The sequence below is a fragment of the Anomaloglossus baeobatrachus genome, chromosome 7, assembly GCF_048569485.1.
Source record: "Anomaloglossus baeobatrachus isolate aAnoBae1 chromosome 7, aAnoBae1.hap1, whole genome shotgun sequence".
In the NCBI taxonomy this organism is placed as follows: domain Eukaryota; kingdom Metazoa; phylum Chordata; class Amphibia; order Anura; family Aromobatidae; genus Anomaloglossus; species Anomaloglossus baeobatrachus.
The window spans coordinates 158,449,197-158,472,235 of NC_134359.1; the positions used below are offsets into that span (position 1 = coordinate 158,449,197).

Consider the following 23,039-nt stretch of genomic DNA (forward strand, 5'->3'; position numbering starts at 1 on the left):
TACACTGAGTGTTTGCTAGTATAATGGCTTAGTTATAATGAGTTGGAGTGTGCAATGCAGGCAGAGGTGCTGCAAATATCTTTGCACTAGTGGGACTAGACAAAAGTCCAATAGCCACGTTTAGGATGCCACTAGGTTCACTGAGTGTTTGCTAGTATAATGGCTTAGTTATAATGAGTTGGAGTGTGCAATGCAGGCAGAGGTGCTGCAAATATCTTTGCACTAGTGGGACTAGACAAAAGTCCAATAGCCACGTTTAGGATGCCACTAGGTACACTGAGTGTTTGCTAGTATAATGGCTTAGTTATAATGAGTTGGAGTGTGCAATGCAGGCAGAGGTGCTGCAAATATCTTTGCACTAGTGGGACTATAGCAAAGTCCAATAGCCACGTTTAGGATGCCACTAGGTACACTGAGTGTTTGCTAGTATAATGGCTTAGTTATAATGAGTTGGAGTGTGCAATGCAGGCAGAGGTGCTGCAAATATCTTTGCACTAGTGGGACTAGACAAAAGTCCAATAGCCACGTTTAGAATGCCACTAGGTACACTGAGTGTTTGCTAGTATAATGGCTTAGTAACAATGATTTTGAGTGTGCAATGCAGGCAGACGTGCTGCAAATATCTTTGCACTAGTGGGACTAGACAAAAGTCCAATAGCCACGTTTAGAATGCCACTAGGTACACTGAGTGTTTGCTAGTATAATGGCTTAGTAACAATGAGTTTGAGTGTGCAATGCAGGCAGACGTGCTGCAAATATCTTTGCACTAGTGGGACTAGACAAAAGTCCAATAGCCACGTTTAGGATGCCACTAGGTACACTGAGTGTTTGCTAGTATAATGGCTTAGTAACAATGAGTTTGAGTGTGCAATGCAGGCAGACGTGCTGCAAATATCTTTGCACTAGTGGGGCTAGACAAAAGTCCAATAGCCACGTTTAGGATGCCACTAGGTACACTGAGTGTTTGCTAGTGTAATGGCTTAGTTATAATGAGTTGGAGTGTGAAATGCAGGCAGAGGTGCTGCAAATATCTTTGCACTAGTGGGACTAGACAAAAGTCCAATAGCCACGTTTAGAATTCCACTAGGTACACTGAGTGTTTGCTAGTATAATGGCTTAGTAACAATAAGTTTGAGTGTGCAATGCAGGCAGACGTGCTGCAAATATCATTGCACTAGTGGGACTAGACAAAAGTCCAATAGCCACGTTTAGGATGCCACTAGGTACACTGAGTGTTTGCTAGTATAATGGCTTAGTTATAATGAGTTGGAGTGTGTAATGCAGGCAGAGGTGCTGCAAATATCTTTGCACTAGTGGGACTATAGCAAAGCCCAATAGCCACGTTTAGGATGCCACTAGGTACACTGATTGTTTGCCAGTATAATGGCAGAGTAACAATGAGTTTGAGTGTGCAATGCAGGCAGACGTGCTGCAAATATCTTTGCACTAGTGGGACTAGACAAAAGTCCAATAGCCACGTTTAGGATGCCACTAGGTACACTGAGTGTTTGCTAGTATAATGGCTTAGTTATCATGAGTTGGAGTGTGCAATGCAGGCAGAGGTGCTGCAAATATCTTTGCACTAGTGGGACTATAGCAAAGTCCAATAGCCACGTTTAGGATGCCACTAGGTACACTGAGTGTTTGCTAGCATAATGTCTTAGTTATAATGAGTTGGAGTGTGCAGAGGACAGGAGGGTACAGTGCCAGGATTGTGGGGCTCTGGGTAGAGGAATGGAAGCCTGCCTTTCTATTCCCTCCTAATGGGGAAATGCAGCAACGAAATCCCTGACCTTAGCTACACAGACGCTGTCTCTGTTTTCAGGACCTGTCATCTATGGCTCTGACCCTGCCGGTACGAGCCCTTAAAAGGACTGATAGAAAGTGCTCTCCCTAAGCTGTCCAGCGCTGTGGATGGAGCGCATACAGCAGTATCGGCGATAGGATTTAGGACGGAGCTGCGCCAGTGATGTCTGACACCAAGGACGCAGAAGGCAGATAATGGCGTGCTGGAGGAAAATGTCCGGTTTTATAATGCAGGGACATGTGACATGAACATCCTATCACACATGCCGTTGCTTCTCTGGCTAAAAGTCCACTTAGCTGTGTGTGTGTCTGGGATTGGCTGACATGCTGGCCCGCCCCACTACACGTGCGCACTTTTGGAAGGAAGACAAGGAAAAAAAAAAATGGCCATTATACAAACAGCAGTGATCTGACACCAAGGACGCAGAAGGCAGATAATGGCGTGCTGGAGGAAAATGTCCGGTTTTATAATGCAGGGACATGTGACATGGACATCCTATCACACATGCCGTTGCTTCTCTGACTAAAAGTCCACTTAGCTGTGTGTGTGTCTGGGATTGGCTGACATGCTGGCCCGCCCCACTACACGCGCGCGCTTAGGGAAGGAAGACAAGGAAAAAAAAAAAAATGGCGATCGCCATTATACAAACAGGAGTGATCTGGAGGCGCTGTTCACGCACACTATACACTGAAATTTCATAATAGTGTGAGTCACAGAGTGACTTACACTATTACAGCGGAAAGCCAGCTAGGAATTAGCTGTTTTTTTGCTGCTAGATCCGTTCTCGAACGTTTCTAGAACTATCGAGCTTTTGCAAAAAGCTCGAGTTCTAGTTCGATCTAGAACAGGCCCCAAAATCACTCGAGCCTAGAACTGGAGAACCTCGAACCTCGAACCGCGCTCAACTCTAGTTACTAAGCCCTAGGTTAGTAATGGCACAGGCCTCTATGATCTCAGATACCTGCATCACTCTAACCTGTACATGACAGTAAATAAACATAGACACAGAGAAAAATCCTTTATTTGGAATTAAGTACAAAGCACACACCCTCCTTCACCTCTTCATTAACCCCAAACACCCTGCAGCTCTGGCATAATCCACACGAGGTCCCACACCGCTTCAGCTCTGCTACATAGCCAGCGGCCATAGAGCATGACCGCAGGCTGTGCAGACAATGACTGAGCCGCGATGACTGCTTGGCAGGCAGATACTGTCACAAGTTGGGGAAGCATGTGCTTACAACCAATCACAGACGTGAGCATCCTACATTATATGTTACACAACATTACATCTTACACCTTATCTCATATACATATATATATATATATACATATTGTGAGACTGTGACCGGGGTTATCTATGACGGCCGGTATGTCTCGCCCCGGTTGTGCTCACTCCATGATAGAAAGTAAATCCACTCTAGGGTTAATACTGTTTCCCTACAGGCTGAAGGAAGGGTTAAATGGAAACAGGAACGAGGGCAGGTGTGCCGGGTGTGAGGGAGTGAACAGAACTCCCTGAGTCCTCTGCTGGAGAGGCACATGTATATTGCTGTGGACTTTTGTTTGGACATTAAACCGTGTGCTGTGAACCTTAGTGCCTGGATCCCATGTCTTCTGCTGCGCAGCCGACCGTGCTACCTCACATATGGTGGAGAATCGGCGGGCATGACAGCCGGTGAGGTGAAGCATCCATCCCTGGTGACCCAGTAGCACATGTCCTGGATTCGAGCGGTTATACTACAGCCCAAACCCGGCGACGCCATGGAGGACATACTAAAGCAGCAGCAACAGACTAATGCACAGCTGCAAGAGGCTAATGCACAGCAGCAACAGACCAATGCACACCTGCTCCGGGCGTTGGAACGTCAGCAGCAATCCTTGCAAATGCAGGACAAAAGGCACCAAGAACAGCTGGTTCAGGCCAATACACGTCAGCAGCAAGCCTTGCAATTGCAGGAACAAAGACATCAAGAACAGATGATTCTCCTGGCCAAGTCGATCCGTGCCGGACCGGCAGCAACAACCCCGGGGCCGGGTGACGACGGCAGCGTCCGGAAAGCGGTGAGACAAGCGTTGCAAAAGATGACCCCGGGGGATGATGTGGAAGCGTTCCTGGCGGTGTTTGAGCGGGTGGCCGAGCGGGAAAAGCTGCCGACCTCCCAGTGGGCTGAGGTATTGTCGCCCTATCTGACAGGGGAACCCCAAAAAGCGTACCTCTGTACCGAGGACGCCATTGACTATGTGACCCTGAAAGACGAAATCCTGGCTCGGTTGGGGGTGAATACCTATGTACGGGCTCAGCGGGTAAATCAGTGGTTCTATGAGGAAGCCAAACCCGTACGCTCCCAGGCCTATGACTTGTTGCATCTTGTAAAAAAGTGGTTGCAGCCTGACACTCTGAGCCCGGTGCAAATGGTGGAAAGGGTAGTAGTGGATCGTTTTGTGCGCACTTTACCCGTCACCGTTCAACGGTGGGTAGGACAGGGTGACCCGAGTACCCTGGACCAATTAGTGTCCCTGGTAGAGCGGCATGTGGCTACGCAGGACTTGATACGGGACACTGAGACTTTGCGTACCGCCCGTCGGTCCGGCCCCTCAAAGCCTAGGGCCAAGGACCCACCGCTGACAACGGTGCAGGAGTCCCCTACCGTCTGAGGCCGCGCCCACCATTCCTGAGGTCCGGAAGGTTCTGTACCCTAAATGACAACCCATCAAGGGGGTTTCCGTCCCCATTAGATGTTGGCGGTGCCAGCGGGTGGGACATATGGAAGCCCAGTGTCCACTCACCACGGAGCCCATGGATTGTGGGGTTACCCGGCGGGGTTCAATGTATGCTCAGGTGGTGTGTACCGCTGACCTGGTCTCCCCAGAGACTGAGCCCCACTTGTGCCAAATACAGGTGAATGGATGTCCGGTTACAGGATTGTTGGATTCCGGAAGCTTAGTGACCCTGGTGCGATCCACCTTGAGGGCTAAAGTAAAGGCCACAGGACGTACCGTGGGGGTGGTTTGCATACATGGGGACCGCCGAGACTATCCCACGGGGATTGTCACCATCACAGCACCTTGCGGTCAGGTGCAACATGAGGTGGGACTTCTTAACACTCTTCCCTATGACGTGATCCTAGGAAGGGATCTGCCCTATTTTTGGACTTTATGGAAGGGACCCCCTAAGTCTCCTCAGATATTGGTCAGTCCGGGACCTGAGCCCTACAATCCTGAATCCGGGACACCTGCCGTAGGGGTCCCCATGATAGGGACAGAATGTGAACCCGATAGGTCGCCCCTAGAGGTATTGGCAGGAGAGGCTGAGACGGTCGAACCCATCCTGGAGTTGGAGGCGTCCCCGGATACGTTTGGGACAGCCCAACTCCAGGACCCTACATTAATACATGCCCGGAGTCGGGTGACAGTAATTGACGGGGTGGCACAGCTGCCCGGTGCCCAGGTAAGGTACCCCCATTTCGCTCTTAAGCAGGATTTACTCTACCGGGTAGATGAAATACGGGGCGTAGGGGTAGAGCAGTTGGTGGTGCCCCAGCCGCATCGCCGGCGGGTCCTCGACTTGGCTCATAAACACCTGATGAGTGGCCACCTAGGGGTCAAGAAAACGCAGGAGCGAATATTGCAAAGGTTCTATTGGCCCGGGGTCTTTGGGGAGGTAAAACGGTTCTGCGAAACCTGCCCGGAGTGTCAGCTTACCGCACCCCTGACCCATTTTCGCAGTCCGTTGGTACCGTTACCCATTATAGAAGTCCCTTTTGAACGGATAGGGATGGATCTGGTGGGGCCCCTCGTAAAGTCCGCTCGAGGGCACCAACATATCCTAGTGATCGTTGACTATGCCACCCGGTATCCCGAGGCGATACCTCTCAGACATACTGCAGCAAAGCTTATAGCTCGGGAGTTGTTTGCTGTGTTCTGCCGGGTGGGGTTGCCTAAGGAGATCCTTACGGATCAGGGGAACCCATTCATGTCTAAAGTGACCAAAGAGCTATGCCGGCTACTCCAGATCAAGCAGTTGCGTACGTCTGTGTATCATCCTCAAACGGACGGTTTAGTCGAGCGTTTCAATAAAACCCTGAAAACCATGCTCAAAAGGGTGATTTCAAAAGACGGGAAAGACTGGGATATGATGCTTCCCTATTTGATGTTTGCCATCCGTGAGGTGCCACAGGCATCCACGGGGTTTTCGCCTTTTGAATTGTTATACGGGCGACATCCCCGGGGATTGTTGGACCTGGCAAAGGAAACATGGGAGCAAGAGCCCACCCCCCATAAAAGTGTGATTGAACACATTTTAGGAATGCAGAACCGCATAAGCGCGGTCATGCCAATTGTGAAGGAGCATTTACAGGAGGCTCAGGCCGCGCAAAGCGGCCGCTACAATAGACAAGCCACCGTGTGGACCTTTAAACCCGGGGATCGGGTGTTGGTATTAATCCCCACGGCGGAGAGTAAATTCCTGGCTCAGTGGCAAGGCCCGTACGAGATAAAGGAAAGAGTCGGGGTGGTTAACTATAAAGTATTGCAGCCCGGTAGGTGGAAACCTGAACAAATATACCATGTCAACCTATTAAAACCTTGGCAGGAACGGGAAAGCCTGATGGCTGTTTTTTCCCCATCTCCCTCCTCTTCGAGTCGTTCACCTCCGGCTCCAGCGATCTCCGGAGAGGATGAACCGGAAGTAAGGATTGGAGAAGTCCTCACCAAGACTCAGAGGCGAGAGGCCAGATGGTTGGTTCAGCAGAACCCCGATGTCTTCTCCGAGCTGCCCGGTAGGACCAGTCTGATACGACATGATATTGTCACCGAGCCCCACCTGAAGGTACGCCTGAAGTCATACCGGGTACCGGAGGCTCGACGACAAGCCATATCGGAGGAAGTAAAGACAATGTTACGCCTGGGGGTCATCGAAAAATCCCGGAGTGAATGGGCTAGTCCGATTGTCCTAATACCAAAACCCGATGGCTCCTTAAGGTTCTGCAATGACTTTAGGAGATTGAACGAAATATCCAAGTTCGATCTCTACCCCATGCCCCGGGTGGATGAGCTGATTGATAGGTTGGGACAGGCGCGATATTTTACCACGCTCGACCTGACCAAGGGGTACTTGCAGGTGCCACTGACGGAGTCCGCCAAGGAGAAAACCGCTTTTGTTACGCCGGAGGGTCTCTTCCACTATGTTGTCTTGCCTTTTGGGTTACATGGCGCTCCGGCCACTTTCCAGAGGTTGATGGACTTAGTGCTGGAACCCCACCAGGCGTATGCATCAGCGTACCTTGATGACATCATTATTTACAGCTCCGATTGGCAGACCCACTTGGAACAGGTACAAGCGGTGGTGGACGCGCTTCGAACAGCCGGATTGACAGCCAATCCCAAGAAATGTGCGTTGGGACTCACGGAAGCCCGCTACTTGGGCTACGTGATAGGCCAAGGAGTGATTAAGCCCCAATTTAACAAGGTTGAGGCGATCCAGAAGTGGCCTAGACCCCTGACCACGAAGCAGGTTAGGGCCTTCCTGGGTATCGTGGGGTACTACAGGAGGTTTGTAAAGGATTTTGCGGGACTATCAGCCCCCTTGACGGACCTTCTCAAAGGCAAGAAGTCCGTCATGGTGCGCTGGACTCCGCAGGCCGAGGACTCCTTCCGGGCCCTGAAGGGGGTCCTGTGCGGACAGCCCGTTCTTGTACACCCTGATTTCCGGAAGGAGTTCATAGTACAGACTGACGCCTCAGAGGTCGGCCTGGGGGCAGTGTTGTCTCAGGTGGTTCAGGGGGAGGAACACCCCGTCACCTTCTTAAGTAGGAAGCTCACCCCTCCCGAGCGGAATTATAGCGTAGTGGAGAAGGAGTGCCTGGCGATCAAGTGGGCCTTGGAGTCCCTACGCTATTACCTGCTGGGACGGCAGTTTCGCTTGGTGACGGATCACTCTCCACTGGTCTGGATGAGGTCCGCCAAGGAACGGAATGCCCGGGTTACCCCGTGGTTCCTTTCTCTGCAGAACTTCCGGTTTACGGTTGAACATAGGGCCGGTGGGTTGCAGGGCAACGCCGATGCCTTGTCCTGCGGCCCGTGTTTGATGGCGGGAGTTCAACCCCGCACGCTTGAACTGAGGGGGGGGGGTATGTGAGACTGTGACCGGGGTTATCTATGACGGCCGGTATGTCTCGCCCCGGTTGTGCTCACTTCATGATAGAAAGTAAATCCACTCTAGGGTTAATACTGTTTCCCTACAGGCTGAAGGAAGGGTTAAATGGAAACAGGAACGAGGGCAGGTGTGCCGGGTGTGAGGGAGTGAACAGAACTCCCTGAGTCCTCTGCTGGAGAGGCACATGTATATTGCTGTGGACTTTTGTTTGGACATTAAACTGTGTGCTGTGAACCTTAATGCCTGGATCCCGTGTCTTCTGCTGCGCAGCCGACCGTGCTACCTCACAATATATACTGTATATATGTATATATATATATATATATATATATATATATATATATATATATATGAACATATTTTGTGTCTTCAGGGGTAGAAACGCAACCACCATTTTACATATTATCCATCATCTAGAATTTAGAATTTATCGGGTCACTTCTTGGTGGTCTGACAGCATTGTTTGCTACCTGGATCTATATCTTTGTTACTTGAGCACTGTATGATAATAATAATGACTTTTCGGGGGTGTAAAGTGAAAGCAGTTTACTCCATGTAATGTCCCCTTCACATGGCTTTGCTTCTAATTGAAGTTATTAGTATAAGCTTTTTGTCTTGTGCTATTGTTGTATGATATTTCACTAAATATCATACAACAATAGCACAAGACAAAAAGCTTAATAATAATAATAATAATAATTTGTGCACGTGGGCAGTGATGGGGGACCCAGCTTTAAACTTATGATTTAAGTAGAATTATAATGAAGACATTACCACAGATAATAGAGAAAAGATATCTGAATTTAGTATCTTTACATTATGTCCTGGCAAAATATTCGGGACTAATGAAAGCTCTGTCATAATTCTATTTGTCATGGTTCTCTGTTCAGCAAATTTGCATTAACAATGTGCATAAAGTTAAACACCCATTCATTTTATTGTAATCTATCAATGAAATAGAAGATTGAAAATCTCCTGAGAACAGCTTTTCCTCTACGTGTTAAATGTTTGCTTTAAAATGAGATTGCTTAGCTTGTTTCCTTTTACTGCATACTAGAAACCTAACTGCCCTTAACTAACTGCTCCTCGTGCAGCTTGTGAGCGGTGATTCCTATAGGTAGGTGACACGGGGAGAACCTAACAGCTCCTCCTGGGACATGAGTTGCATCCCAACGACTAATGGTGCAGGATATTGAACTTCACAGGCAACTTACTGCTCTAACACAAGCCAACCGTGACCTGAAATCTGAATGAAAAACTTTACAGTATTTAAATAGCACAAAGGAAATACATAACATTCAGCCATTCTCCATCCAGGCTGTGCTGTTTTTCATTTCCAGAGAGCCCCAGATGGCAAAGATATGCTGATTGAGCAAGTGATACGATGTGTTTTAAACTACACAGAGACAGCAACAGAAACTTGGATCGGAGCTGTAATAGTATAAAACAATTGTCTGCGTTATGCACAATCTACTAATTGTACACATTATATGGGCAGACACTTCAGGGCCTGTCTGTTCATACTGATTATTAGCAACAACTAGAAAAGCTCTAATATCTGATGATTCAAACACTAACGTATTACATAGAACTGTAAACTGTAAAATACACAATATTTTAGGGTAAAAACGATGCAATCAAAATCTCTATAGGAGTAAAAAGATAGAAAGTAAATACAGTGCACAAAAAATGAAGGGAAGACTTTAACCTTACAGTATAACCCCACTTCAGTGCTATCAATCTGGACAGCTAGGAAACATTACATTCCTTTACTTTAATGCGGATCAAAGTGACAACTGGCCCACTGGAGAACCAACAGCAAAAAAAAAACACAGAAAGGAATGGTTATGTAGGTGGTCATAAACAATTACCCTCTTCTTATACTTCCTGACTGAGTAATGTCCAGTTTTTCATTTTCTTAGTGCCTTTATCAGCTCGTTCAGCTCTTCCACAATAGCACATCCATAGGTGTCATTGCAAGAAGCATTGTGGTTAGTGTTGAGCGGATCCGAATTTGAAAAATCTGGATTCGCACGGTTTTAGCGGTAGATCCGGGTCCGACCCGGACGCGTGATTCCGGTTGCACGATCTGGATCCGTTTTTATTTATTTTTTTTCTCTCTCTCTCTCTCCCCCCCACCCCCCAGATTCCGCTCCTCATTGACATATATTGGGCCGGATTCCGGATCGGATCCGGACTTCATTGTCAACCCGCCACTGATCCGCTGGACCCGGATTATTAGCAATCCGCTCAACTCTAATTGTGGTGTCTGCAGAATGATAGAAATTATGCCAGGAAATGTCCATTACTTAAGGAGATTCAGACAGGGCTATACAAGAACCTCACTCAGCAAAAGAATCAGTATCTGTTCAGTTGTTTAAGAAGGAACAGAAGGAACATTGTCAGAGAATTGTAAAATGACCTCTAGACCTCTAGCGGGTTACTGATGTCCATGTTTCTGACCAAACTGTCAGAAACAGACTACATGAGGACAAGATGTCCTGTAGTAGGACCTGTGCTCAAAAACTATGACCATGGAGCTGGATTGGCAGGCATCAGAAAATGCTTAAATTGACAGGTCTACTATTGGCCTCCTGGTACTGATTCATAGCTCCATATTCCTCCATTCCAAGTCAGCCTGCTCGTTGCTGTTCTCCGTCACTACTATGATAAAAAGGTGGAATGACATCGGGTTTATTTCACTAAATTGGTTTGCTAATATGTGTTAGGTTGGATTCTCACATCCATGTTTCTCAGTTTGGCTGTGGGTCTGTGGACCTATATCTCACAGCAGCCCTATATGCAGATATGAGGCAGTCAAGTGCAGGTCAGGAGACCTGGGGCCAGTTTGTGTATCATGACCTATACTTGGACTGTGTAATGCGGATATGTGAATCCAGCCTTAGTGTGAAGAGTGAAAGTCTGCTCCAGTTCACACCGTCGAAAGTAAACAAGGAAAGCACAAACCTAATGTAACTACAAAGGTTTGAAATTAAATGTGTAAATGAAGACTTTTCCTCTACATCCACTTAGTGTTACATGGTATTAACCTTTTTACTTCTTAAACCTAATGAATCTCACTCAATCACTTTGTACAGAACTCATTACCATATCGCCATTATCTTCAGCAGAAACAAGAGAGTAAGTGGACAGAATTCAATATGTCTTTATAGATATAAGCCATCTGAAGTGTTCTGTGTAATGGCACAGTGCTTACCTTCGCATTGTAGGCAATGTGGTTTTTTGATAAAGTTTCAGGGGTGTGCATCCATGATTTATCTGGAAAGACAAGATTGCACTGATTTTATAGTTCATCTCATAGCACAATATTTCTGTCCTTCATTTCCTAAACATTATATCACATTCTGTGGACAGTAAAGGCCCTGTCACACACAGAGATAAATCTGTGGCAGATCTGTGGTTGCAGTGAAATTGTGGACAATCAGTGCCAGGTTTGTGGCTGTCTACAAATGGAACAATATGTCCATGATTTCACTGCAACCACAGATCTGCCAAAAATTTATCTCTGTGTGTGACAGGGCCTTAACTCTTTCTGGTGAAAGCTTAGAAATGGTACATAAAAAAAGAATGGAATTTCCCCTCAGGTTATACTCAATAAATGAAACGGTTGTCATTTTAATCCAAAGCAACACTATTTAAATTATGATCTAATTAAACATCTTTATTTTATTGAATATTTGGCTCATAGGATGCATTTTATCTTAGCTTAGTGCAAACAACATAATAACTTATTTCATTAAAGCTAATTAGACCAATTAGACTCATTACTTATGCAATACTACAGATCCCACACGCATTGTAATCACATTGTATCATAAAGATGCACAGTCTCTGGTACCCCCTGATTCATCACAGAAATTTCACCGGAATCTTGCATGGGTTTTTTAATGAATCAGGAGCATCTGATTCCATCACAGCCACTCACCAAGACAGGCATTGAATCGGCACCATGTTCAGTCCAACTAGATGATATACCTTTTGTGTATAGACTAAAGGTCGCTTTACATGCTGCGATCTCGCTAGCGAGATCGCTAGCGTGCGTACTCGCCCCCATAGTTTGTGCGTCACGGGCAAATCGCTGCCCGTGGTGCAAAAAATCACGTGGACGCGTCACACTACTTACCTGCCTAGCGACGTCGCTGTGATCGGCGAACCGCCTCCTTTCTAAGCAGGTGGTTTGTTCGGCGTCACAGCGACGTCCCTAAGAGGCCGCCCAATAGAAGCGGAGGGGCGGAGATGAGCGGGACGTGACATCCCGCCCACCTTCTTCCTCATTACCGGCGGCCGCAGGTAAGGTGAGGTTCCTCGTTCCTGCGGTGTCACACATAGCGATGTGTGCTGCCGCAGGAACGATGAACAACATTGTACCTGCAGCAGCAATGATAACTGGGAATGGGGAGCATGTTACCGATTAGCGATTTTGCATATTTTTGCGACGATTCAAAATTGCTCATAGGTGTCACACGCAACGACATCGCTAATGCAGCCGGATGTGCGTCACAAATTCCGTGACCCCAACGACATCACTTTAGCGATGTCCTAGCATGTAAAGCGGTCTTAACACTAGCCTCCGATCCTCCCTTAAATACATAATTTTAGCAGGAAGAGCTATTCCACAGGCATCAAAATTTCTTACTTACAATATACATATAGGCCATGATTCATTTAGACCAGCTTTTTGTAGACCACTCTTAATGAAGGACTTGAAAAATAAGATACGCTGAATTCATTAACAGGCACATGCCACTTAATGAATTCAGTACATCTTATCAATAGTGTGTAGCTCCGTATTTCACCAATTTTAATACATTTGAAAGACGGGTATCGCCACCCCACAACCCACAACTCTTCCCCAGTTCTGTCCATTTTGGTGGAGTTGCTGAAAACTGTATTTGAAATGCGGTCGCAAAAAAATTGTACAACTCTACATTGCGCTAAAATTTGCAACTTTTCAAAGTGCTTTATACCAGTTTTCTAGTGAAAACACTTTGATAAATTGCCCCCATAGTGTAGGTGTGTATCTATACCTCTCATTAAAGGGGAACCATCACAGTGAAAATTGTATCTGATTTGCAGCTAAGATAATTTGTAGCAGGAGGAGCTGAGCAGATTGATACACATTTTTGTTTCAGTAAAACATACATATTAGTCGTTGAAATCCCTGGTGTTTATATGCATGAGTTCAGTGAGCGGTCCTTTTCAGTGATTGCCAGCCTTACCTGTATGACTGTGTATAAAGAGGAAACTGTGAATCACTGAATAGGACCGCCCACAGGACACACAACACATGTTGAGGATAAGAATTGAGTATAAAAAAATATTTATTCACCCATTTCATAGACTCAGGTATATAGTTTAGTAAGATGTAAACTAACACACATGTTTATGTATGCTTTTGTCCTTACTAACATGTATTTAGGTGTATTGCATATTTAGTGATTTTTCTTGGACACAGTATATACTAGTATATGTAATTTGAAGATGGCTGCCGTATCCTGTTTGCACCAGGGACAGATGAACAAAGGAATTCTTAAAAGCCTGGACTGTCCAATTAAGAAGAGGATGTGCAGATCTCTCTACGTCATGAAGCCCCGACCTACGATACTTGATTGGACTAAAACTTTTGTTTACACCCCTTTACTGCTCGGTCTAGGAGTTTTTTCAAAGAATAAAGTTCAGTCTTGCCTCAGCGTCTGTTGTGAGAGGAAGACTCATAATTGATTCAATTAATTATTATTCTTTTTCAACGTGCACACACGATATTTTAATTTGGAACAGCGTTCAGATCCAAAAAGGGATCATTTAGGTCCTATCTTTAACAGTTGGAGGCACTGCTGAGATTGCCGTAAGAAATATTGGCCGAACTTCTCTCTTGGATCCAGGAGATCGTTTCCCAATACCCAGAGGCCGCCGACAGAGCTGATCACTCAAATATCGCAGGTAGGTGTCATATATAATGTATATGATGATTTACCTTTGATTCGACGGTCTGTGGCGAAGGGTTTGATCTCTGAACTGAGGCAGGGGTTGACGTATACCCTAACGTGGCTATTATCTTTTGCCGGTAATCTAGAACAAAGGAAAATAAACCCCACACCCATAGGTGTTGGGTAAGGGTTAAAAAGGATCTGACCGTCTGTCTTTATTGCTGAGTTGTGAACACAGGTTTTTAGCCTCATAGAAAGCCTGTAAATTCTCCTGACTTAGTTCTCAAAGAGTTGATTGTCTGTAGTTGTTGGAATCACTAGCAACAGGAAGGGGGGTCAGTCCCCCACTGGCTGCTTAAACAGGGACAGACCGGGGGTCTGGAAACTGCGCAGTTCAACGTCCCTGCATTTCTTTACTGAGAACAAAAGAAAGCAGGGAAAAAGGGGGGGTCAGTGTGTGCTAGTCATTGCCCACATGGCTGCATTTCTCCACTAAGAACAAAGAAAGAAAAGGAGGGGGGAAGATAGCCCAGACATATGCTCGTAGTGAGGAGAAAGGGGGGTCAGCTACCCCTTGCCTTTACATTGAGAAAGCAGGAAGGAGGGGGAACTTGTGTGTGGGTGATTGCGAGAGAGCAATTCTTTAGGAGCAGCTGAAGAGGGAAGAGGAAGACAGAGTGAACTGTTTGCAGGCATCACAGTTCGTTTTGGATTGGAATAGAAACTAGTTGGCTTATGTGTTTTTTAGTATTTTACAATTGTTTGTTTTTGAACAGAAGTGTTTGAACCAGCGTATCCCCCCTGTGTTTGTTTACTAATAAGCACGCGCCACTGCCTATTTGAAAAAAAAAATAAAAAATAGGCGAGGTGTGGGAAGGGTTCAGGTAAAATGTTGGAATTAGCATATCCCCTGCGTTTTAGTAATAAATGTGAGCCACTGTTATGAGGGGGTAGGTCTTCATAATGAGGCGGGAAAGGATTCCAGCTTGGGTAATTTAAAGGTGTTGGAATTAGCGTATTCTCCTGCGTATCAGACATGCGTCACTGTCTGCGCATTAGATGCACAGACGAGGCGAGAAAGGATTCCGTTGCAGCCGGCCGGTCCAATTAGAGCACTTTGTATACTCTCTGTTCAAAAGGACATGTGGTTTTTTTAGTAGGAGCTGAGAACGCTGTTGCCCTAGTTAGGAAAAGAAAAGAAAAAAAAGAGTGGAAATGTATATGAAAGATTGTAAAGAATTGTGTAAAGTAGTTGGACGACCACCAGATGGCAGGCTGCAACTCATATTAATCCCCAGTGAGTTTATAATGAAGAACAAAGACCCCATTCACTGTATGTTGCTGTTTGTAGAATTACTAATGTTTTCTCTTTAGCTGTGCCTCATTGTTCTTCTCTAGAAGTCATTATATCTGGTAGTAATCAAGCCTCTCATTTCTATACTGTAATGCAAACCAGTTTACAGTCATTACAAGTAACACCTCTGGCTCCGTCCGTAGCTTTTGCCCTTCCCACAACACCCATGGAGTCCTAATATGGACGTACACCCGGAAGTCAGGTGCCTGGAATTTCCTGTGGCGGCCATCTTGCTACACCCACTGATGGCAGTACACCTCATAAGCCATGCCCCTCACAATGGGTCTTTGTCCAAAGCTCTCCACCCATCCCCGATGAGAGGTGTTTTCTGGTATATACGTAAAACATTTAAACAGTAAATTTGTTTACTCAGCTATCCCATAAATGCAAGTCAAAGATAAATAAGTGAAACTTTTACAGCATTGATAAATATATAGATATCTGTCCACATACAATCAATTGGTATTTTAGAAATCCTGCAGCATTATATCATAAAATAGAATAGAGGTAGGTAAATATATATCTTTGTATTGTGTTAGTTAATAGTGATGAGCGAGCATGCTTGTTACTACTCGGTACTCGCACGAGTATCACTGTACTCGGTCTACTCGGCGGGGACCGACTAATCTCGCGATACTCGTGCTGTACTCGTGGTCTTCATCCCTGCATGTTGGCGCTCTTTTAAGAGCCAGCCCTCATGCAGGGATTGGCTGGCAGACCACTGCAATGCCACAGCCCTGTTAGTTGTGGAATTGCAGTGATTGGCCGGCCTGCACAGCGTGACCGAGCCTTTATACCGGCGGGCGCGCTGTGCTCTGCTCACAGCTACCCAGGCAGTCAGTGCAGGGAGAGTGTCGCTGCTTCAGGGAAAGTTTTGCGGCCCTTTATAGCTATTTCCGTATCAGGGCTGCAAACAGTGTGACCAAAAGTCCTTCTCAGGACTATTCTAGTTGTATACAGGCAGGCAGGGTATAGCCAGGTCGGAGTACAGTAGCAGAGTCCTTCTCAGGACTATTGTTGCTGTATACAGGCAGGGTATAGCCAGGTTGGAATACAGGCTAGTGACCAAAAGAGTCCTTGTCAGGACTATTGTAGCAGTATACAGGCAGGCAGGCAGGCAGGCAGGGTATATAGCCATTCCTAGTGGTGACCGTATACCAGCCTTCATCATATCTGGGGCTGGTGTACACAGTCTAAAACAGTCCTGATAGTGTCAGACTTCTCAGCAATTGTCGCTCCTAAAACCTGTTAGGTTCTTAGTGCGTCCGTGCTTGCATTTAAAAACCGCACGTGTGTGCCTGTCGGTGGCAGCGTGCAGGTGCACTTGTGTGCGTTTTTACCAAACTATTATATAACGCACAAGTGTAGTGTATAATACACGTCAGTCAGCAGTGGCTGATAGTGTCAGAGTTCTTAATTTTTGCTCCTAAAACCTGTGTTAGGTTCTTAGTGCGTCCGTGCTTGCATTTAAAAACCGCACGTGTGTGCCTGTCGGTGGCAGCGTACAGGTGCACTTGTGTGCGTTTTTACCAAACTATTATATAACGCACAAGTGTAGTGTATAATACACGTCAGTCAGCAGTGGCTGATAGTGTCAGAGTTCTTAATTTTTGCTCCTAAAACCTGTGTTAGGTTCTTATTGCGTCCGTGCTTGCATTTAAAAACCGCACGTGTGTGCCTGTCGGTGGCAGCGTACAGGTGCACTTGTGTGCGTTTTTACCAAACTATTATATAACGCACAAGTGTAGTGTATAATACACGTCAGTCAGCAGTGGCTGATAGTGTCAGAGTTCTTAATTTTTGCTCCTAAAACCTGTGTTAGGTTCTTAGTGCGTCCGTGCTTGCATTTAAAAACCGCACGTGTGTGCCTGTCGGTGGCAGCGTACAGGTGCACTTGTGTGCGTTTTTACCAAACTATTATATAACGCACAAGTGTAGTGTATAATACACGTCAGTCAGCAGTGGCTGATAGAGTCAGAGTTCTTAATTTTTGCTCCTAAAACCTGTGTTAGGTTCTTAGTGCGTCCGTGCTTGCATTTAAAAACCGCACGTGTGTGCCTGTCGGTGGCAGCGTACAGGTGCACTTGTGTGCGTTTTTCACAAACTATTATATAACGCACAAGTCTAGTGTATAATACACGTCAGTCAGCAGTGCCTGATAGTGTCAGACTTCTCAGTAATTGTCGCTCCTAAAAACCTGTTAGGTTCTTATTGCCTCCGTGCTTGCATTTAAAAACCGCACGTGTGTGCCTGTCGGTGGCAGCGTACAGGTGCACTTGTGTGCGTTTTTCACAAACTATTAAATAACGCACAAGTCTAGTGAACACAGGTTTTTAGCCTCATAGAAAGCCTGTAAATTCTCCTGACTTAGTTCTCAAAGAGTTGATTGTCTGTAGTTGTTGGAATCACTAGCAACAGGAAGGGGGGTCAGTCCCCCACTGGCTGCTTAAACAGGGACAGACCGGGGGTCTGGAAACTGTGCAGTTCAACGTCCCTGCATTTCTTTATTGAGAACAAAAGAAAGCAGGGAAAAAGGGGGGGTCAGTGTGTGTTAGTCATTGCCCACATGGCTGCATTTCTCCACTAAGAACAAAGAAAGAAAAGGAGGGGGGAAGATAGCCCAGACATCTGCTCGTAGTGAGGAGAAAGGGGGGTCAGCTACCCCTTGCCTTTACATTGAGAAAGAAGGAAGGAGGGGGAACTTGTGTGTGGGTGATTGCGAGAGAGGAATTCTTTAGGAGCAGCTGAAGAGGGAAGCGGAAGACAGAGTGAACTGTTTGCAGGCATCACAGTTCGTTTTGGATTGGAATAGAAACTAGTTGGCTTATGTGTTTTTTAGTATTTTACAATTGTTTGTTTTTGAACAGAAGTGTTTGAACCAGCGTATCCCCCCTGTGTTTGTTTACTAATAAGCACGCGCCACTGCCTATTTGAAAAAAAAAATAAAAAATAGGCGAGGTGTGGGAAGGGTTCAGGTAAAATGTTGGAATTAGCATATCCCCTGCGTTTTAGTAATAAATGTGAGCCACTGTTATGAGGGGGTAGGTCTTCATAATGAGGCGGGAAAGGATTCCAGCTTGGGTAATTTAAAGGTGTTGGAATTAGCGTATTCTCCTGCGTATCAGACATGCGTCACTGTCTGCGCATTAGATGCACAGACGAGGCGAGAAAGGATTCCGTTGCAGCCGGCCGGTCCAATTAGAGCACTTTGTATACTCTCTGTTCAAAAGGACATGTGGTTTTTTTAGTAGGAGCTGAGAACGCTGTTGCCCTAGTTAGGAAAAGAAAAGAAAAAAAAGAGTGGAAATGTATATGAAAGATTGTAAAGAATTGTGTAAAGTAGTTGGACGACCACCAGATGGCAGGCTGCAACTCATATTAATCCCCAGTGAGTTTATAATGAAGAACAAAGACCCCATTCACTGTATGTTGCTGTTTGTAGAATTACTAATGCTTTCTCTTTAGCTGTTCCTCATTGTTCTTCTCTAGAAGTCATTATATCTGGTAGTAATCAAGCCTCTCATTTCTATACTGTAATGCAAACCAGTTTACAGTCATTACAAGTAACACCTCTGGCTCCGTCCGTAGCTTTTGCCCTTCCCACAACACCCATGGAGTCCTAATATGGACGTACACTCGGAAGTCAGGTGCCTGGAATTTCCTGTGGCGGCCATCTTGCTACACCCACTGATGGCAGTACACCTCATAAGCCATGCCCCTCACAATGGGTCTTTGTCCAAAGCTCTCCACCCATCCCCGATGAGAGGTGTTTTCTGGTATATACGTAAAACATTTAAACAGTAAATTTGTTTACTCAGCTATCCCATAAATCCAAGTCAAAGATAAATAAGTGAAACTTTTACAGCATTGATAAATATAAAGATATCTGTCCACATACAATCAATTGGTATTTTAGAAATCCTGCAGCATTATATCATAAAATAGAATAGAGGTAGGTAAATATATATCTTTGTATTGTGTTAGTTAATAGTGATGAGCGAGCATGCTTGTTACTACTCGGTACTCGCACGAGTATCACTGTACTCGGTCTACTCGGCGGGGACCGAGTAATCTCGCGATACTCGTGCTGTACTCGTGGTCTTCATCCCTGCATGTTGGCGCTCTTTTGAGAGCCAGCCCTCATGCAGGGATTGGCTGGCAGACCACTGCAATGCCACAGCCCTGTTAGTTGTGGAATTGCAGTGATTGGCCGGCCTGCACAGCGTGACCGAGCCTTTATACCGGCGGGCGCGCTGTGCTCTGCTCACAGCTATCCAGACAGTCAGTGCAGGGAGAGTGTCGCTGCTTCAGGGAAAGTTTTGCGGCCCTTTATAGCTATTTCCGTATCAGGGCTGCAAACAGTGTGACCAAAAGTCCTTCTCAGGACTATTCTAGTTGTATACAGGCAGGCAGGGTATAGCCAGGTCGGAGTACAGTAGCAGAGTCCTTCTCAGGACTATTGTTGCTGTATACAGGCAGGGTATAGCCAGGTTGGAATACAGGCTAGTGACCAAAAGAGTCCTTGTCAGGACTATTGTAGCAGTATACAGGCAGGCAGGCAGGCAGGCAGGGTATATAGCCATTCCTAGTGGTGACCATATACCAGCCTTCATCATATCTGGGGCTGGTGTACACAGTCTAAAACAGTCCTGATAGTGTCAGACTTCTCAGCAATTGTCGCTCCTAAAACCTGTTAGGTTCTTAGTGCGTCCGTGCTTGCATTTAAAAACCGCACGTGTGTGCCTGTCGGTGGCAGCGTGCAGGTGCACTTGTGTGCGTTTTTACCAAACTATTATATAACGCACAAGTGTAGTGTATAATACACGTCAGTCAGCAGTGGCTGATAGTGTCAGAGTTCTTAATTTTTGCTCCTAAAACCTGTGTTAGGTTCTTAGTGCGTCCGTGCTTGCATTTAAAAACCGCACGTGTGTGCCTGTCGGTGGCAGCGTACAGGTGCACTTGTGTGCGTTTTTACCAAACTATTATATAACGCACAAGTGTAGTGTATAATACACGTCAGTCAGCAGTGGCTGATAGTGTCAGAGTTCTTAATTTTTGCTCCTAAAACCTGTGTTAGGTTCTTAGTGCGTCCGTGCTTGCATTTAAAAACCGCACGTGTGTGCCTGTCGGTGGCAGCGTACAGGTGCACTTGTGTGCGTTTTTACCAAACTATTATATAACGCACAAGTGTAGTGTATAATACACGTCAGTCAGCAGTGGCTGATAGTGTCAGAGTTCTTAATTTTTGCTCCTAAAACCTGTGTTAGGTTCTTAGTGCGTCCGTGCTTGCATTTAAAAACCGCACGTGTGTGCCTGTCGGTGGCAGCGTACAGGTGCACTTGTGTGCGTTTTTCACAAACTATTATATAACGCACAAGTCTAGTGTATAATACACGTCAGTCAGCAGTGCCTGATAGTGTCAGACTTCTCAGTAATTGTCGCTCCTAAAAACCTGTTAGGTTCTTATTGCGTCCGTGCTTGCATTTAAAAACCGCACGTGTGTGCCTGTCGGTGGCAGCGTACAGGTGCACTTGTGTGCGTTTTTCACAAACTATTAAATAACGCACAAGTCTAGTGTATAATACACGTCAGTCAGCAGTGCCTGATAGTGTCAGACTTCTCAGTAATTGTCGCTCCTAAAAACCTTTTAGGTTCTTATTGCGTCCGTGCTTGCATTTAAAAACCGCACGTGTGTGCTTGTCGGTGGCAGCGTACAGGTGCACGTTTTTCACAAACTATTATATAACGCACAAGTCTAGTGAATAATACACGTCAGTCAGCAGTGGCTGATAGTGTCAGACTTCTCAGTAATTGTCGCTCCTAAAAACCTGTTAGGTTCTTATTGCGTCCGTGCTTGCATTTAAAAACCGCACGTGTGTGCCTGTCGGTGGCAGCGTACAGGTGCACTTGTGTGCGTTTTTACCAAACTATTATATAACGCACAAGTGTAGTGTATAATACACGTCAGTCAGCAGTGGCTGATAGTGTCAGACTTCTCAGTAATTGTCGCTCCTAAAAACCTGTTAGGTTCTTATTGCGTCCATGCTTGCATTTAAAAACCGCACGTGTGTGCCTGTCGGTGGCAGCGTTATTGGATTGAGATGTGCATGAGGGCCTCAAAACATTGTTTCCATTGCAAAGGAGCGGGTCTCCTGCCGTAATGCCCATTCTGAAAGAATGGGCGAAAAAATTTACCACTGGGGTATACCTGAAACAACGTCCTAACTATTGTAACGGTCATCATGATGGCGCATGAGGAGAAGGAGGAGCAGTCCAGCGATTAGCCAAAGTCCAGAAGTGTGTTACCATGGGTGAGTGGAGGTACATGGCAAAATCCCGTTACAAACTTTAAATTCCGCTGTCATTTGCTGTTGGTGTGGTGAAGTCTGGCCCAATCCAACCCTTGTTCATCTTGATCAGAGTCAGCCTGTCAGCATTTACAGTTGACAGGCGGGTGCGTTTATCTGTAATGATTCCACCTGCGGCACTAAAAACACGCTCTGACAAAACGCTAGCGGCAGGGCAGGCCAGGACTTCCAAAACGTAGAGAGCCAATTCATGCCATGTGTCCAGCTTGGATACCCATTAATTGTAAGGCACAGAGGAATGTCGGAGTACAGTTGTTTGATCTGCAAGGTACTCCTTGAGCATCTGGGCAAACTTAGGATTTCTTGTGGCACTACCCCGCACCTCAGGGGCTGTGGTATGTGAGGGGCTTAGAAAACTGTCCCACATCTTAAAGACTGTTCCCCTACCTCTGGCGGATTGGACTTGTGCCCCTCTCGGCTATATGCCTTGGTTGTCCACTGATTCCTGACCTATGCCGCTAGCGTTTTGTGAGGGGAATGCTTTGCCTACTTCCGTGACTATGGCCTTCTGGAACTGCTGCATTTTTCCTGACCTCTCCGCCTCGGGAATAACAGACATAAAGTTCTCCTTTTAGCGTGGGTCTAACAGTGTTACCAACCAGTAATGATTGTCGGCCAAGATGTTCTTAACGCGAGGGTCACGAGACAGGCAGCTTACCATAAAGTCAGCCATGTGTGCCAGACTCTTAACAGCCATCACTTCAGTATCCTGACCAACACGATGACTGAACATGCTGTCCTCCTCCTCCTCCTCCTCCTCTTCATCATCTACCCTGTCCTCTGGCCAGCCACGCTGAACCGAGGATATGACTGCATGTCATATCCTCAATTTGGCCAGAGAGTTGCTACATGTCTTCATCCTCCTCCTCGTCATAGTCCTCCACTGCACGTTGTGATGAGACGAGGCTGGGCTGTGTGTTATCACCCACACCCACTACTGTTTCTTGCTCAAACTCATCGCGCTCCGCCTGCAATGCATCAAGGTTGTTTTTTGAGCAGAGACCATTTTAGAAGGCAGAGAAGCGGTATGGTGACGCTAATAATGTCGTCATCGCCGCTCACCATCTTGGTGGAGTCCTCAAAGTTTTGGCGGATGGTACATAGGTCGGACATCCATCTCCACTCCTCAGGTGTTATGTGTGGAGTTTGACCCATTTCCTGACGGCTTAGGTGATGCAGGTACTCAACAACTGCCCTCTTCTGCTCACATATCCTGACCAACATGTGCAGAGTTGAATTCCAACGCGTGGGGACATCACACACCAGTCTGTGAGCCGGAAGATGCAAGGCCGGCTGAAGCAGTAGGTGACCTTCGAAAATGTGCAGACAGGCGGCGAACGTTTACCAGCAGATCAGACAGCTCTGGGTATGACTTTAGAAACCGCTGAACCACGAGGTTGAGCAC

General features: G+C 46.3%; 1 protein-coding gene across 8 annotated transcripts in view; it reads right to left on the bottom strand.

The window, feature by feature from the left end:
• The window catches only part of GULP1 (GULP PTB domain containing engulfment adaptor 1), a 2,424,202-nt gene that overhangs the window by 1,159,783 nt on the left and 1,241,380 nt on the right, over positions 1 to 23,039 (bottom strand). For all 8 annotated transcript variants that reach the window (XM_075317776.1, XM_075317775.1, XM_075317777.1 and 5 more), the window contains one exon: positions 11,182 to 11,243. In XM_075317776.1, coding sequence (XP_075173891.1) covers positions 11,182 to 11,243 — 62 coding nt within the window. The remainder of the gene's footprint in view (positions 1 to 11,181; positions 11,244 to 23,039) is intronic.